The sequence below is a fragment of the Cyprinodon tularosa genome, unplaced genomic scaffold (genome assembly GCF_016077235.1).
Source record: "Cyprinodon tularosa strain WSP-4 unplaced genomic scaffold, ASM1607723v1 ctg25, whole genome shotgun sequence".
NCBI lineage: Eukaryota > Metazoa > Chordata > Actinopteri > Cyprinodontiformes > Cyprinodontidae > Cyprinodon > Cyprinodon tularosa.
The window spans coordinates 1,167,954-1,186,874 of record NW_024038928.1 but is presented as its reverse complement, the minus strand read 5'-3'; the positions used below and the strand labels follow the sequence as shown (position 1 = coordinate 1,186,874).

At 40.2% G+C, this 18,921-nt stretch overlaps 1 protein-coding gene across 2 annotated transcripts in view; it reads left to right on the top strand.

The window, feature by feature from the left end:
- glra3 (glycine receptor, alpha 3) overlaps positions 1 to 10,037 on the top strand; it is a 94,366-nt gene extending 84,329 nt beyond the window's left edge. Inside the window, exons 8-10 of one of the 2 annotated variants that reach the window (XM_038288273.1) lie at positions 3,587 to 3,736; positions 5,036 to 5,158; positions 8,764 to 10,037. In XM_038288273.1, coding sequence (XP_038144201.1) covers positions 3,587 to 3,736; positions 5,036 to 5,158; positions 8,764 to 9,087 — 597 coding nt within the window. In that variant the 3' untranslated portion in view covers positions 9,088 to 10,037. The remainder of the gene's footprint in view (positions 1 to 3,586; positions 3,737 to 5,035; positions 5,159 to 8,763) is intronic. The other variant, XM_038288274.1, reaches the window with a different exon arrangement.
- Positions 10,038 to 18,921: the final 8,884 nt, after the last annotated feature.

The window sequence follows — 18,921 nt, the reverse complement described above, 5'->3', positions numbered from 1 at the left end:
CGTGAACACTGGGACATGACTCAGTGGTAAAGTAAATAATGATTCCTTTTCTTATTTCAAGCGTTGCATATATTAGCTGCGACATATCAATCAAGATGCTATGACAGAAGAAATTTGATTGACAGATGACCGTTGATTTATGATTGGCTGAATTTAGGTGTACAGGCTGACGTATAACTAACTGGCCTGCATAAGATAATGAGAAAAAAAACTGATTTTAAGACAGGATTTTTTTCAAACTAGAGATTTTTTAAATTTTGGGACAATATCGTCCGATAAAGAGTACATTTATATACATGTTTAAGCCAGAATGATTTGACATTTAAATATGATTTCCCTATGACTTTAATTGTTTGAAAATAAACTCATAAAGTCCAGTAGTTAATGGACTTTATGAGAAGGGAAGCCATGTTTCCCTGAGTCACATTCTGAAACGGACATCCATTTATGGCACAATCTCCTCTGCTCCAAAACAGTTTTCCGTCTATAGAAAGAAGGATCTAGAAAGTCAGGAGAGTCTTTTGAGAACTTTTCTCTATGATGAGTATGGAGACCAAATAGAGATCTTCAAATTCCCTGATTATCTAACTGGTTCCTTCCGCCACATAACCTTACAGGTGAAGAGCAACTGGGGCAACCCTGACTATACATGCCATCATCAGGCTAATGTTATAAGCATGAGTTTGGCATCAGCAAAGTGTATGTTAAGAATGCTGTTTTTTTTTCTGACCAGGTGGTCATTTGCGTCAAAACAGATTTAGAAGTAAGAGGAAAAATGAAGGTTTTCTTTAACCTTCAGGTGAGACTTCCAGTATTCACCGGAAATATGGCATCACAAAAATATGGCAGGAAAATGCTCTTGACGAGATCTGTGCGGAACATAAGAACATCAGCTGGAATGACATTATAAAGTGAAAATGCAGCTATTCTGTAGAGAAAAGCTGCTGTCTGCCTGTTCAGTGATGGCCTGCACTGCCTCACTATGACCACATGATGGGGATGTGGAGCTAGTTTTGAAATGATCTGTTTCTGATTCAGTTTCTAATAATAAACTAAAAATATTTCTGTATGTAGAACATGTTGTGTAGCCAGTTCTTCTTCATCTGGTCCTACTGGATCATCCCTGCCCTGAGTTGGACTTTTGTAAACCTTATCTGTGTGTTTTGGTGGGATGTAGGGAAAAGATGATGCAGGGATGGGAAATGTGTCTCTCTGTGGCAGATGTGATTTATTCCCCAGTGTGATGAGACCTGAAAGGCCTCCTTTTTATGCCTTCATTATACTAATGGATGTTTTGCATGGGCAAGCATGAGCATGTGTTGATTCCACACATCATGTATCTACTGAAGCGTGAGCGGCAAACGGCCCCTCAGTCCTGTTCTGGTATCTTGCATGCATGAGGAAAAATCAGACGCGTTGCATAACACATCCCAGCCTCTAATGCTGTGCTCATACAAATGATAGACGTCCTCAGAATGAACATGTGTGTTTTAAGGAGGTTTCTCATGTTTTTGTTGCTGAACAGGACTTTGCACTCCGTGATGTTACATGCATTGGAATTCTGCATTAATTCATGCAGAAATGAAGTTACATGTCTTTGACACATTCAGGCATCGGATTGGTCAGCACTTAAATAAGAAATTATGACTCGAAAATGGATGTAGCACTGATCAGAGCCTCAGTGATGTCTTTTTGAAATTTCTATAGCAGATTTATTCTACAAAAACAGGTTCTACAGGCTGCTGGTTGAGGTTCTATAGGCTGCTTGATGAGGTTCTACATGCTGCTGGATGAGGTTCTACAGTCTGCTGGATGAGGTGGTACAGGTTGCTGGATGAGGTTCTACAGTCTGCTGGATGAGGTTCTAAAGGCTGCTGGATGAGGTTCTATAGGCTGCTGGATGAGGTTCTATAGGCTGATGGATGAGGTTCTACAGGCTGTTAGTTGAAGTTCTAAAGGCTGCTGGATGAGGTTCTACAGGCTGCTAGTTGAAGTTCTACAGGCTGCTGGATGAGGTTCTGCAGTCTGCTGGATGAGGTTCTATAGGCTGATGGATGAGGTTCTACAGGCTGTTAGATGAGGTTCTAAAGGCTGCTGGATGAGGTTCTATAGGCTGATGGATGAGGTTCTACAGGCTGCTAGTTGAAGTTCTAAAGGCTGCTGGATGAGGTTCTGCAGTCTGCTGGATGAGGTTCTATAGGCTGATGGATGAGGTTCTACAGGCTGCTAGTTGAAGTTCTAAAGGCTGCTGGATGAGGTTCTGCAGTCTGCTGGATGAGGTTCTATAGGCTGATGGATGAGGTTCTACAGGCTGTTAGATGAGGTTCTAAAGGCTGCTGGATGAGGTTCTATAGGCTGATGGATGAGGTTCTACAGGCTGCTAGTTGAAGTTCTACAGGCTGCTGGATGAGGTTCTGCAGTCTGCTGGATGAGGTTCTAAAGGCTGCTGGATGAGGTTCTACAGGCTGCTAGTTGAAGTTCTACAGGCTGCTAGTTGAAGTTCTAAAGGCTGCTGGATGAGGTGGTACAGGTTGCTGGATGAGGTTCTACAGGCTGCTTGATGAGGTTCTACAGGCTGCTGGTTGAGGTTGTACAGGCTGCTGGATAAGTCCTACAGGCTGCTGGATGAGTTCTACAGGCTGCTGGTTGAGGTTCTACAGGCTGCTGGTTGAGGTTCTACAGGCTGCTGGTTGAGGTTCTACAGGCTGCTGGATAAGTTCTACAGGCTGCTTGAGGAGGTTCTACAGGCTGCTGGATGAGGTTCTACAGGCTGCTGGATAAGTTCTACAGGCTGCTTGATGAGGTTCTACAGGCTGCTGGATAAGTTCTACAGGCTGCTGGCTGAGGTTCTACAGGCTGCTGGATGAGGTTCTACAGGCTGCTGGATGAGGTTCTACAGGCTGCTGGATGAGGTGCTACAGTCTGCTGGATGAGGTTCGACAGGCTGCTGGATGAGGTTCTACAGGCTGCTGGTTGAGGTCCTACAGGCTGCTGGATGAGGTTCGACAGGCTGCTGGATGAGGTTCTACAGGCTGCTGGTTGAGGTCCTACAGGCTGCTGGATGAGGTTCGACAGGCTGCTGGATGAGGTTCTACAGGCTGCTGGATGAGGTTCTATAGGCTGATAGATGAGGTTCTACAGGCTGCTGGTTGAGGTTCTACAGGCTGCTGGATGAGGTTCTATAGGCTGATAGATGAGGTTCTACAGGCTGCTGGTTGAGGTTCTACAGGCTGCTGGATGAGGTGCTACAGGCTGTTAGATGAGGTTCTAAAGGCTGCTGGATGAGGGTCTACAGACTACCCCAGTTTTTAATGCCTGCTTATTTTGGTCTCTACAAGCTGATGAAGGAAATGTGTCTCCCTTCTAGATAATGAGAGTTACCTTTTCACAAACTGACATTTTTCTTTTTTTTTTTTTTTATTTGTTTGGTTTTGTTTTGCTCTTTGTTTCTTTGTTCTGGAAATCTGGCAGTATGATCATGTTCTACAATGTAAGTGGTGAATGCTTTAGTTCTCACCCAGAAAACCTTTTTTCAGACTGCCTGCTCCTGCTTTCAGGTCTTCTGTGATTGTTTGTGTGTTTTCAGGTCTCCTATGTGAAGGCCATCGACATCTGGATGGCTGTGTGTCTCCTGTTTGTCTTCTCTGCCCTGCTGGAATACGCAGCCGTCAACTTTGTGTCAAGACAACACAAAGAGCTGCTGCGCTTCAGGCGGCAAAACAAGAGCAAGAATAAGGTACGTTCTTGACCAACGAGGCTTACGGAGAGTTAAAGACTCTTGCAGCACACACACACACACCAACCCCTTCTGGATGTACTCTGCCATCACACTGCTTGGTTCAAAGATAATCTTGGATGAGGTGGAAATCTGAAATGTTAAATCCTATACATCCCTGATGTGTGCATGTTTCCTGTGTGTGTGCACGATCCAGTTTAAGTTTAATTGCATCTCTGTGCGTTTTAACTCTCCACAGCTGTGTTATTTCTCTGACAGAAGGCCATCCAAACAAAGGATGAGCATGTTGTCAGTGCATGTTTGGGATCTCTGTTTGGAAAGGATCAACCCTGCATTCAGTCAACCCTCTTTTTTCAATCAGATCTTGACGTCTGAAAAGCTTTTCTTACAGACAGGGATAAAAACCAGATGGCTGCCTGAACTCTTAGATGTTTTGATTTGTTCCTTTGGTTCCTTGAGCAAGTCTTAGATTTTTGGGCACATTTAATGAAAACAATAACATAACATCATGTGAAACCCATAAGAACTAAAACAGTCAGAAAGCTAGCTACAGAATTTTCATGCACATTTCTTTCTTTTAAACAGGCATCACGAATACAAATATGCTTTATTGTGTAGTTCTACAGCCTGGGGTCAACTTTTCTGAAGTAGAAAAGTTTAAAGAAAACCTTTCCCTTTATTTTGGGGGTAGAAACATTTTAGATTTACTCCTGAAGGAATTCCAGACTCCATCAAATCTCAGAAAATTAAAGTAATATTGGTGTTAAATACAGGCAATGTACTCCTGAGGACAAAGACACTGAGACTTGTCCAGAGGAAGTAACCTTCAGAAATCATTTCATCCGCATTTGTACAGGTACATTTACATTTAGATATTAGGCCTAATTTAAAGACTGAAATATAAAAAAATAGACCCAACTGCAACTCTTCATTGTTTGGTATCAAAACCATCTGAATGATTTTAGGTGTTAAGAGAAGACAGAGGATCATGAGAGGGTGAGAAGAGGATCAAAACAACACTTTCTGAAATGTATTTCAGCCCTGAAATCTAAAATGTTGAATCAATTCTCAGCAGCTCAGTGATTCTTGAAACCATTTGCTACTAGACCCTTTATTTAGCAGAGCAAAGATGACCCAGAATCACACCCCTGTGGAACTCCATTAGCCGTTTGCCAACTGGTTGAAAACCCAGTGTTGACTAAACGACCGGATGATCCATTGCTGTCTGTGCACATCATGTGTTTCTTCTTTCACGATTCCGTCTGTTGACCACTACTGTTGCATGCTGACGGCCGGTAGAACGGCGGCGTCGATCCGGAGGAGCTAGCCGAGTCCCTGCGCCGCATTAGCGCCGACAACGGCTTCAAACCGGCAGAGCCTCTATATGGATCAATGAGCAACATCTACAGCAGTCCCCACAGGGTAAAGCCACTGTGCATGTGTTTGTGCACGTCTGCATGTGTCGATGTGATGATCTGACCAAGCCGCTGTATGTGTCTCCTCATAAATCTGCGGTTTTATTATGTTTCCTTCCTTTTTATCTGAACTCTGTAGAATTTAATGTCTGGGATGAATCAGTGGCTTTATTAAGAACAAATTGAGTTAAACTTCATATCTAATTAAAAACTAGCAGCAGAATACTTTTTTTCATGTGACTTTATAAAACAGAACAAAGCACTTCAGGGGCTGGGGCAAGGTGCAGCAAGGACTACAGACAGAGTGCCCCCTACTGGCCAGAAACAACAGGCATCAGTGAGCTACTATTTCTTTAATGGACCCTCCATGTCTGCCAGATATATGGATCACTGCGTTCAACAGTCAGATGATGAGATTATTCATATACCTGCAATAAACTGCTTATGTTATGGTACCTGCAAAAGTGAGAACACAAAGTAATATGCAATGTATTTACAGTGAAGGTGTAATTTAATAATTCAACCGCAGCAGAAAACTGCAAAAAATAACAACAAATAAAATAACTGACATAAATAAGAATAATAAATTGTTGAAAAACAGCTATAATCAAAAAAATTATAAAATTTTATAAATATGAAAAAAATATTTTAATCAGAAGTTATCTAAGACCTGATCAGAAAGAGTTTAAGAACAAAATTTTTATTTTGATAATTAGTCCCTAAACTAGACATACTGTATGTAAGTATTACTGGAAAAAGTAAACTACTTTTACCCACATATTGAATATTTTCCTTAATACTCCTCTCACTCCTTCAGACCTCTGCTTCCTGGCTTCTATGCTGCAGGTTCCTGTATTCTATCCTTTTAAAGGATAGTACACCCAAAACATGATTAGCCTTCATTTTCTACTCACCCCCATGCTGAACAACACTCTGGAGTACTTTTTTGATATCTCAAATGCATCTGGAGATCTGGGAGGCTTCTTGCTGTCTGCTGACATTCAAATAATGGAGGTCTATGGTGCCTGAGGCAGAAAGGTCCATAAAAGTCCACAAAAAACGTCTCAATATTCCTCCATACTGCTCGTCCAATGTATTCCAAGTGTCCTGAGTGGGTAGCGTCCATAATTTACTCGAAACGAAGTCATTTAGAATGTTTTTAGAGCATAAACAGTAGTGTATAGGATTTCCTAAAAGCGCGTTCAAGAGTCTACGGAAACCGCGGCAGACCAAACCAGATGAAAGTGCGCATTCAGCTCGGCAAAGAACTCATGCTCTTCCTCAACACTGAAGTCCTCAGACATTTTTCTTTCGTTGTTTCTTTCTTTGCACAGGTAAACAGCACATTTCTTCTTCTACACTTGCATTATCGGCAGAGCAGACGCTGAATGCGCACTTTCATCTGGTTTGGTCTGCCGCGGTTTCCGTAGACTCGTGAACGCGCTTTTAGGAAATCCTATACACTACTGTTTAGGCTCTAAAACGTTCTAAATGACTTCGTTTCGAGTAAATTATGGACACTACCCACTCAGGACACTTGGAATACATTGGACGAGTAGTATGGAGGAATATTGACACGTTTTTTGTGGACTTTTATGGACCTTTCTGCCTCAGGCACCATAGACCTCCATTATTTGAATGTCAGCAGACAGCAAGAAGCCTCCCAGATCTCCAGATGCATTTGAGATATCAAAAAAGTACTCCAGAGTGTTGTTCAGCATGGGGGTGAGTAGAAAATGAAAGCTAATCATGTTTTGGGTGTACTATTCCTTTAAGAAACCACATTGATGGCTTTGTTGTTAACAGAATCACTGCCAGTCTACTCAGCCTTTCTTCTGCCATGGAACATCTCGAATAGCTCTGTATTCATGTGAACCTGGAACAGCTCTACTCTGCAAATACATCACAGAGATACTGGAGGTTACCTTAGGGTAAAAAGCAGTAGGTTAGAAATTCAAATAGGGTGATCTGTGCTTTGCACTGCAAAAAGTGTCCATCCTACTAAGTCTTACGATGTTAGATTTAGGCTAAAAGTCTTTCTGAACTTTTTGATTGATATTCATAGCAACAACAGTTTCTGTTAGATTATTAATCATCCTTTAAGAAGATTCTACTGAGAAATAAATGCAATAATCTCCAAGTAAATCAAGACAGGTAGAAAGCATGATATATATTCTCAAAGAAAGATAATATATATCTATAGAATCCCTATTTTTAGAACCAGATGTTCACATAAACCCCTTAAGTGGACATAACTTTTCATGTCCCTCTGATTGCCTTTCTTATTCCTGCTCAGCCAGGAGTTGCATCGTTATGTCACTTTGTTTAGTGTCAGAATAACAGTAGAAATTATTTCCTCAAAATCAAAAAATGTTGGTTGTGTCGGAAAAAAAAATAATAATAATTTCTGCTCTCAAATGTTCTCCAGGGCTCAGATCAAACCTCTAAGATGTGGACATTCTTGTCCTGCAGACATCTTTTAACTTACCTGGAATGCTAAAGCACATCATCCATAGACAAACTTCAAAACTGTAGCTTCAACTTCGTTAAAGCCTTCAGATTTAATTCAATATTTCTATGTAATGTTCTGCCTTGGAGACAAATTTGTTCCACCATTATTGAAAACACAGAAGATGTTTGAAAAATGAGATGAAGAAAAAAAACTGTGTTTCAATAATGAAACTTTGTGACCCTGAAATTTTGCCCAGAAATGATGTGGGTGAAATCCTTAAAACAGGGTTTTTAAAGAATATAGTTGGAACTTTTGGATATGCAATAAGTATGACTCTCAAAACCATATCGATAGAGAAATCTTTTTAAAGTTCCACTTTTAGAACTTTTTTAGAACTTTTTTTTTTCTTTTTCTGGAATGTGTTTTGCTTTTATTAATATTGGAACAAATCTCTCTCCATTCATCAGTCCATCTTTCAGTAAATCTTTTGAGTAATTCACTCCCACATCCTGATGCTTCCACCTCTGTGCTTTAGAGTTGGGGTGAAGTACAGTGGTGTTCTCTTTGTATCATGTCCTTCTTAATGTCCTTTAATTTCATCAGAACTTGTCTCCAGAAATCAAAGTCCAATTACGACGAATTAAATAGGGGTTTGTTTAGGTCTATTTACATATTTTAAACCAAAAACTCTCAGGGATCAAAGAACAAAGGTCCCATCTAAACAGGATGATGTTCATGGTTGTTACATTTTTTTCCAGGTGAAAATCAGACCTTCAGGTGTTTAAAAATCAGACCCATGGATGAAACAGACCTGTTCAGCTCAATAGATCTGTTCCCAATAATCTGAATGTGTCAAAATATGTCCCTTCAGCAGCTAACTCTGCAGATCAAATATTAACATTTCTTTATTTTATTGATTTTGTACTGAAATCTGCTAAAGAAACAAAATCAGCCTCAGAGGTGTTGAGGTGCCGGATCATGGCCCTGACAGATTTAAGTACAAACATGATCATTAAAATTAGAAAAATATATATTTTTATACATACCGGTATTTGAAATCCAACCAGTGTATTTTAACTCCTTTTTGGTTTCAGCTGTACATGAAGATTTAAACTGTGACCTCTTCTTCCTCTTCTTCCTCCTCCTCACCTCTCCTACAGGAAGGAGAGATCCATGAGAGCCGGCCGACCTCCGCGGCTGCTGTGACGTCCACCCCCAGCAGCACCAAGGACTCCAAAACCAACATCAACAACGCCGTAGCAGTGCTGGGTACCCCTAAAGGAGCAGTCAGTACTTCCCAGAATCCACCTGGAGGAGGAGGAGGAGGTAAAAGCACGGAGGAGATGAGGAAGCTGTTCATCAACCGAGCCAAAAAAATCGACACAGTGTCGAGAGCCGGCTTCCCTCTGGCCTTCCTCTTCTTCAACATCTTCTACTGGGTCCTTTACAAGATCCTGAGACATGAGGACTTCCACAGGGCGTGAAGGAGGCTCCTCCAAGCGCCGTCCAGGATGGTCCCAACATCTTAGCTCTGAGGAGGTCCGACTGTAAAGCTTGGACCCTATTTATACTGACACTGTTAAGGTTTAAACTTTAAGATGTTTAGTTAAAAAAGATAACTGCCACGATAATCAGATCCAGCTTTATGGCCCCGGATGTTAAAATCCAAACCTCAGGAAGTGATGCTGAAGATCTGCAGGGTGAAGCTGCGTGATGTCACCACTTTTCTCCACCAAAGATAACCCAGCCCGGCGGATGGACAACAGGATTTCAGCTCCCAGCAGCGGGTCCAGTGAGGGACCGTTCCAGCCCTCAGATGGACCTCCTGGTACCTTTCAGGGGGTTTTGGGTCCAGATTCTTCGTTTATTCTCACTGGTTCAGTTCTGTCCCAAAGCTTTGCCCGGTTCTGACTGCGGCTCCTTGGTCATGTTTGTTCCTGCCTATGTTGTTTGTAAAACTCTCCTTGTGATTTATTCTGTCAGCGTTCGTTAAGGTCCGCTCGTTAACTACAGTCAGAGTCAGTTCTGGAACCAACAATACATCCAAGGTGCCAAACGGTTCCGGTTCCCTCTGCTGACTCCTTCAGCCGCCTGCTGCTCCTGGTTCAGGTTCAGCTGATGTTAGAAGGTTACCTGACCTGCAGCTCCTCTGACTTCTGGTTCCCTCAGCAGAGGGTCACAGATGAGGAGTTTCTCCTCCTTTGTGCCAAAGGTGAGACGTAAGGAGGTGGCCGCTCCTCTAAGGACTCAGATTTCCGCTGGAACAAGTTTCCTACGAGCATCCAGCAAATCTTTGTTTTTATCTCCAGGATAAAAGCTCTAATGGAAAAATCAGTTTACACAGTTTTCTCTGAAATGTGATTTTTATTTCTTCACAGCTCCTAAAGGCTTTATTTAAATAAACAGTTTAAGTATCTGTCATTTTAAGTATATTATATTATATTATACTACATTATATTATATAAATTATATTTTCTTTTATCTAATCATATTTATTTTTTATATTTTTCTTTGTTTATTTATTATTTTTTTAATGAACACTTCATTAGCAAAAAGAAAAAGGAACATATATTACAATTAACTTTGACCTAATATAAATTTAAGAAAATAATCAAATAGGGTTTTTTTTTTTTATGTGTTTGTATGTGTCTGCTTTTTTTGTAGATGTAATCAAAATATGAAAAAAGTAAAAATACTTTCGACTTAAAATGGAATTTTATAAAAATATAAAGCAAAAATTGTTGCAAAGGATTTATTGGATTTATAAACTAAAGTAAAAACTTACATTTTTTCCTCTTCTTAGTTTTTCCTTAATTAAAAATTGGATGATGTGTGTTTTGTTTGATTTTGTTTTTGCTGCAGTCAAAGCTTGATTATGTTTAAGGTTTGTTTTCAAACATCTTTATTGCTTCAAGAATCAATTTAATCAATTTCATAATTCAATGCATTGTCGATTTATTTTCTGCCTTTGATGCTAAACGTCGCCTCCACAGAAGAAGAGGCTGTAAAGATTTCTTTCCGCTGACCTGATTCAGTTTGTTTGTGGACATCTTTCACTATGACACAGAACACTGGACCTGGTTCTGTTTGCTTTCAGAATCCCAGCACTGGACCTTCCACATCTCAGACTAGATCTGCTCTCCAAGCAGCACATGTTCTGAAGGACATAACTCAATGGAGGTGATCATTGTTTGTAATTGCAGAACGTTTGCCTGCAGCTGCAGCAGAACCAGTGCAGGAAAAAGAACCAGGATTCCTAAAATAAAGAGATGTGACTTTTTGCTAAAAAAAATATGGCTCAAGACTGATGTTTTTCTGCACATCATGATGGTTTTATTTCTCCTTCCTGCACCAAAAGAAGATCCCTACCAGTAAAATATACAAGCTGAGCTTATATGAAGGAGAACTGTGCTGCTTTATTTCACAGTTCCATCACAGGCCGCTTCGTCTCTTCCCGCTTCCTCCAACTCAGGGCATTTCCTCTTCTGACTGAACTTCAACAGCTTTGGGTCGCTTGAGAAAAGTAGACTAGGCCTTCGATTCTTCTGGTTATAATAACCTGAAGACCCAAACCAGAAAACAACAAACATTCTTACTGGACATGAAATGTAGTTCATTTGTCTTCTCTCTAAGTAAATCTATTTTCCTTTGATTTGAAATGGAAAAGAAGAAAATTTTCTAATGTAATAATATTTAAAATGCGTACTTCAATTAAATTCACTTGATATATATATAGTGCCAATTCACAACACGTCATCTATAGACACTTTAAAGAAACAAATTAACAAGATCAAACAGTCAGATTGGTTTCAAGTTTTCTATCTAAGGTAAACCAGTTTTTTTGCATCAACTCATTGACTCCAAGGCAATCCCTCACACCAAGCATGCTTGTAGCGACAGTGGAGAGGAAACTCCCTTTTGACTGGAAGAAACATCCAGCAGAACCAGGCTTAGGGTGAGCAGCCATCTGCTGAGGCCGACTGGGGTTCACTGAGACACACAGCCAGGCAGACGAGCTCCAAGCCAGCCCCCATGTCAGAGGAAAGAGAGCACATATAGTTAGTCACTGTGAGTAGAAACAGGACTACACTGAAAAAACATCAAATAGAGTTGTTGATGGCAGCAGCACAGCTGATATTTCTCTCCAGAATGGTATCACAGCCAAACAGGAACATACTAGATGAAGGTACTTTGATGAGAAAAGCAGAGAGAGCATAACGTTAGAGATTGAACTTACAAATACTGTAGAATGGGATGATAGAGATAGAATGAAGCAGGATGAAGAAAAGGGATCCTAATTTTCTCCAGAAGTCTAAGCCTATAGCAGCATAACTACAGAGATACAGGATAAGCTGAGCTATCTTTAACTATAAGCTTTATCAAAAAGGAAAGTTTTAAGCCTAGCCTTAAAAGTAGACAGGGTGTCTGCCTCACGGACTAAAAATGGTAGTTGGTTCCACAGGAGAGGAGCCTGATAACTAAAAGAAATTCTAGGAACCACTAGTAAACCTGCAGATTAAGAGCGAAGTGCTCTGTTAGGAACATAAGAAACAATCAGATCTCTGATATAAGGCAAAGCTTTGCTATTTAAGGCTGTGTATGTGAGAAGGGTTTTAAATTCTATTCTGGATTTAACAGGAAGCCAATGAAGAGAAGCTAGGATAGGAGAGATATGATCTCTCTTTTTAAATTTCATTAGAACTCTGGCTGCAGCATTTTGGATCGCCTGAAGACTTTTAACAACAGTTTGTGGACTTCCTGACAGTAAAGAATTACAATAGTCCAGCCTTGAAGTAACAAATGCATTGACTAGTTTCTTATCAAAGAGGTTTCTAGAATCCTTTCATCTGCGGAATATTAGAAATTAGAAATATCCTGTCCATCAGTGTTAGGGGATTTAAATGACAGGCCCTGATAAAAAATGTTTTACTTTATTATCTGAGATCAATTTAATCCCATCCAAATGACTGACTAATCAGCTCCTTTTTCAAAGACTCTGGTCCAAAGACTATAACTGGAAGAAGCTGGAACCAGAAAGCAGGGTATTTTCTAGCACTAATACAGTTAGCATATGTACCAACTAGGGATGGAACTGTTTATGAAAACCGTCCGAACCGTTCGGTTCGACTGTCTGGGTTTGGTTAACGTGTTTTGCGTTGGGTTCATGCGCTACACCTTTTTCTCATAGGCGAAGCGTTTACACTCCAGAGCAGAAGGTGGCGGTACTGCGACCAAAGCCAACCACCAGTAGTAAACAAGAAGAAGAAGCAGCGTAGCCGGGTGTAGCAGAAAAAAATCAGTTGTTGTGGAGAATTGTGTGGGTATGGCGAGTGGGAAAGAACAGGAGTTGGAAGACGCGCCAGCAGCACTTTATAGGTCTGCTGTATGGGACCACTTTGCATTTAGAGTGACCTACGATGACGGCGGAAAGAAAGTTGTGGACAAAAACAGTGTGCAAGCATTGTGCAACACGCGCTGTACTATACAAGACATAATAGATTTTCCTAACAATCAACAGATAAAACCGTGACCACGAAACCGTAAACCGAACCGAACCGTGGATTTTGTGAACCGTTCCACCTCTAGTACCAACTGACTTTCTCAGCCACCGCTAGGAGTGATGCAGTTGCCCACAATCCCTTGCATTACAGCAGGGTTACAAGATCTAGCAACTTTTATTCGGTGTTAATAGAAACTTTGGCGACATAGAAGCACCGAACTCTGTCCTCCCGAGCGAATAGATCTTAAGCCCACCTCCCCCCCTCTCACTCTTCACTGTCATCATACACTGCAGCAGAGAGAAAGCTGTTGCTAATGCCAACACAGATTGCAAAGTGGAACCACGAAAATATTTTTTAACTGACACAGTTGTCTCACATTAAATAAAATTACTGCTCTTTCTCCCCCTTTCTGCTCCTCATGTCTCCATGTGTCTTTACACAATTTGTTTTTTTTTTTTGCAGTTGGCGAACAGCTGATGGGGCATTTGAACCAGTAAATGATATGTAGTTTGGAACTATATGGCTGAATTATATTTTTAATGTATTTTTCTTTACTTGTTTCAGTAAAAGTCTTCATAAACTATTTTTCCTTCCAGCTAGCCAAATATCTCTCTGTTCTGCTTTAACAGACAAACCAAAAAAAACAAAAAAGAATCTCCTGCAGATGGATGACATGAAATGAGCAAATTAGGCGATAGTGTCATCTTGCACCTTTTAGGGCAACCAATAGTGATTTTTCTTGCAAATACATGACTTCTTCACATGTCCTCGATATGTGACATGTTTAAATTCTTTGGCCTGATCAGTTAAAGCCATATCATTTTGCATTACTGCCCCCTGAAGGTAATAATAGGTACATCCAATGCACCATTGCCAGGGTTATTTGTTTTTAAATTACTGGGACACTTTTTCACGTGGGATAGGGGTTAAGTGTTGTTCATCCTGATAATGTGACTTAGTGTGACTTATGTGTGAAGGGGAGCTTTAGACGTGGACGAACTTTGGCAGGAAAACCACCTTAAACATCCAGCCTTGGTGGAAAAGTGCTCATGATTTCAGTTTTCCAGCTTCAGTTTTTCTTCACATGACAAAGAATCTTGTCATATTTTACAGAATGTCTCCACCCTGCTGAAGAAACATTCTTTGCAGACTTTGTTCCAGAAATGTTTCCAACCCTTAAGACACAGAAGAGAAAGCAAACAGGAGGACAGTTTTTTTCATTCCTTGTCTTGTCTATGATAGCTTTTTTTAATCAAACCACAGAGGAAACTAGGAACATTTGCATGGAGAGCTGTTGGTTTAGCTTGGCTGTGATTCTGTTGACTTAAGTACCGGTAACAATGTGTGAATAGACTCCCATTCTGGGTTTTAAAGGAAATTTCTGATTTCCTGTCAGCTGACGCTGCAAACACTGAGTTCGGGAGGGATTCTCACTGAAATTATCTTTACTTCTCTTTACATTGTTTAGCTTTAACGGGTTTCTGTCTTGGATCTAAATGAGACAACCTGTATAATATAATAATAAAGATTCAATTTAAAAATGAACAGATTTCTAATTTTTGCTCCAAACTTACAGGATTTCACGCCTGTTGGATTCTCACTGTGGTATCTGCTGATCGGGCCCAAATAGCAGAGCTCTTCCAGAGCTTTGGGGTTAGAATACGTACAAACACCATGTGAAATCCTGTTGCTAGAAAACATAAGCAGCTGCTCTCTGTTAGTTTCCTTTAGCACAGTTGGCTCTGAACCATCAGCCTGATGAGCAGCAGCATCAGAAAAATCTGCTCCTTAGAAAAACACAAATCCTCTGCAAAGAGCAGTTCTGTTTACTGTAAGTTGCTGTTACAGAAAATCCATTATAAAGAGATCAATGTTCAGAAATCCGGTATGAGGTTCTGCAGCGGTATGGAGTGAATTATGTTACATTATTATTTCAAGCAAAAAACAAGTTTTGTGAATGAAAGTTTAAAACATGCAATCTGAAATAAATGTTTTAATCATAAAAGGATTTTTAGAAGACCTCTGTTGTTTTCTTAGATTAAAAAAATCTAATATTTTTTTTGAATTTTCTTTTTCTTTTTTCTTTTTACAGATTTTATACTTTCATTAGTCATTTATTTGTTTATTTTTCCTTCATTTGAGATTGAATTTCATTCTTTTAAAATTGCGTTTCACAGATGACATCCTTTACCTTAAGGCCAATACAAACACCTTCTCTTGACATGCAGATTAACCAATCTGGTTCTGCTGGAGGTTTCTTCCTGTTAAAAGGGAGTTTTTCCTCTCCACTGTCGCTACAAGCATGCTTAGTATGAAGGATTGCATCCGAGTCAATGAGTCGATGCAATCAACTGGTTTTCCTTAGATAGAAAATTGAATCAATTTGACTGTATGATCTGGTGAACTGTAAAGTGCCTTGAGATGACGTGTGTTGTGCTTTGGCGCTATATAAATAAATTTAATTGGGGGGGTATGTACAGTACAGTGTCTTTTTTATCTATATAACTATGGCACTGGTATCAAGTGTAAAGAAACAGGTTATTACACAGAGTATCAAATAGTATTTGCACATTATACATTGCACAAGTTATTGCCGTTGTAGCGTCGCATTGTACTGATGGCAGCAGGGGTGAATGACCTGCAGTAGGGCTCCTTTTTACAAACAGGGTTTAAAAGTTCATGATGACCAATCAATCCTCAAGCCTGTTCCCCTCAGAAACACAGCCTACAATGGCTGAGACATCAGAGAACTTCTAGAGATGGCAGCTTCCCGATGATTGGAGGAGGACTGACCCAAATCATTTGATGACACCCCAAACTATTCAGAAACCAAACCAATCCTGTTCATGTGGTACCTGGTTCTGGTTCCCTAAGTTCTTCTCGGTTAGAACAGGAAGGGGAAATGTCCGGTAGCTCTTAATGAATCAGTCCAGGTAGGAAAAGCTTGGTTGATGACCTCTTTGTCCAGCTCTAGGGTTCATGAAGCAGTTTTACTGGGACGGCTTAATTAAAAAAAATAGAAAATAAATTATAAGCACAGCCAGGAGTCTAACAAAAATACATAATTTATTTTCATGTATTCTGTGTGACGCATGCTAATGTTTTTACACCTTCATATGTTTAGTTTTTTATAACTGAGAGCTTCAGTTGACATCTACATCTATTTAATTTTAGTTTTTTTTTTTTTTTTGTTCTTTTCCAAGAGGCTGTAGTCCCAATTTGACATCCTATGACATCCTAAATGGAGAAGAGTGGAGCTTCCTGCCTACCTGGATAGTGTTCTAACTGTTGACCAAGCAGAAGGTTAGGAGATATGAGCTAAGTAGGGGAGGTAGCAGCTACAATTTGGGGAATTCATACCAAGCCCTGGACAGTTTCTCGCTGTGAAAAAATAATTGATTGAAATTCAGATGAAAGGTTTAGTTTATTCTTTATATTTTCTAATTATCCACTAATTTCATATAAATGGGAAAAATTCTGCAGAAGTGTATAAAGTATAAGGAAAATAGGTCAAAGTAAAAATACCGTATCAGAAAGGTTCTCTGGTAAAAGTTGTGAATAAGAAAAGTACTTAAGTAAAGTGAGGAAATTGTTCACAATAATATGAAAAGTAAAGGCAAAAGTATTTTATGTACAAAAGAAGAAGCAATGCAAACTGTTTTTTTTTTTTGGTCCCTTTTCTTCACTTGGGTAAAAACAACAGAGGCAGGGTTAATTGAAAACAACCTTAAGCCCTAAAGAAAAACTGGTATTCAAACAGTTCTGTCCATAAGAGCACAAAAGCAACACAAATGCATTGGTGTAAAATAACATTTATCCACAGCTGTGCTTTCTGCCTGAGAAAGCTACAAGCGCCTTTTGTAAAAATACAATGAAATGACTTCATGAAATGACGTCTGAGAGAAAAAAGGAAAAGTGTAATGTCTTAAAATAATTTCGATGAAAACAAATGAAATCTCACTCCACTTTACCACCAATAATGCAGAATAGTTTAGCAGTAACTCATGTTTTAGCACAATATTTAGAATACAATTTTGTACTACAAATACCTTCCTCATTCCTCTAGAAGCATAAGAGATATGAACATTTCTGTTTTTAAAAAGGCATACCGGTAGTTAAAAACCACTTTAAAAAGTCCAGTTTGGATAAAAAAGGGCTTAAAGACCGTCCATGATGAGCAAGCATGAAGTGACAGTGGAGAGAAAAACTCCCCATTGGGAAGAAACCTCTGGCAGAACCAGGCTCAACCTGGTGGTCTTCTGCCGGACCTGTTAAGATGTGACGCAGAACGCAGTAAGAGTCCGAGACGAATTAAACTCTGATGAAGCTTTAGCTACAATGGTGAAGGTGGGTTGAAGCGGGGTCATCTGAATGAAGTCACACAGCGCAACCACCACCTGCACACTAGGTAGCAGATGAGTTGCGGATCGGAGGCCTTTTAAGATGAACTTTGGATTCTGATTGGCTTTCGTGGAGGTGTGGTTCAAAGCTGATTGGCTGTGTTGCAGGCGGATGAAGCCGAGTAACCAGTTTATTCCATTGAACTTCCGCCCAGGCTGCATTTTCACAGTTTTAAGTTTTAAAACATTGTTATTAATTAAAGCTGTTGTTACACTAGGTTTCTGGTTATGATTCGCTTTAGGTGTAAATAAATCTCCTCACCTTACTGCTACTGGTGTGACTTTTCTGTTTTCCTCCTGTTAATCATAAAGCATTTGTGCAAGACGTGTATAGTATAAGTTCAGCAACTTCACACATGCAGATTAACTTTCTTTACACTGAATATTCATGGTAGAGTTTTACAAAAGAAACTAGTTTATCTGTGTTTCCTCCTTAAGGAGCTGGATATTCACCATCCATTCTCTCCAAATTAGAGAAACCAAGTTATCTAACAGAAGGAAAAAAAACAAACAGAAGTTCAGATCAATTATTCATTTATCATCAGTGTGAGGACCGCTATGAAAGCAGAAAGTTTGTCAGTGAGCCTCAGAGAGATGTATGAGCAAAAAAAGTCTGGACAGAACATTCCTCTGGAAACCCAGGTGATGGATTCAGCTACAGGTGCATGTTCTACAACCTATTGGTGGAGGTTCTACAATATACTGATGGAGGTTCTACAACCTGCTGGTGGAGGTTCTACAAGATACTACTGGAGGTTCTACAACCTACTGGTGGAGGTTCTACAACATACTGGTTGAGGTTCTACAAGATAGTGATGGAGGTTCTACAACCTATTGGTGTAGGTTCTACAACCTACTGGTGGAGGTGCTACAACCTACTGGTGGAGGTGCTACAACCTACTGGTGGAGGTGCTACAACCTACTGGTGGATGTTCTTCAACCTACTGGTGGAGGTTCTACAAGATACTGATGGAGGTTCTACAACCTACTGGTGGAGGTTCCACAACCTGCTGGTGGAGGTTATACAATCTACTGGTGGAAGTTCTACAACCTGCTGGTGGAGGCGCTACAACCTACTGGTGGAGGTGCTACAACCTGCTGGTGGAGGCGCTACAACCTACTGGTGGAGGTTCTACAACCTACTGGTGGAGGTTCTACAAGATACTGATGGAGGTTCTACAACCTACTGGTGGAGGTTCTACAACCTGCTGGTGGAGGTGCTACAACCTACTGGTGGAGGTGCTACAACCTACTGGTGGAGGTTCTACAACCTACATGTGGAGGTTCTACAAGATACTGATGGAGGTTCTACAACCTACTGGTGGAGGTTCTACAAGATACTGATGGAGGTTCTACAAGATACTGGTGGAGGTTATACAATCTACTGGTGGAAGTTCTACAACCTGCTGGTGGAGGT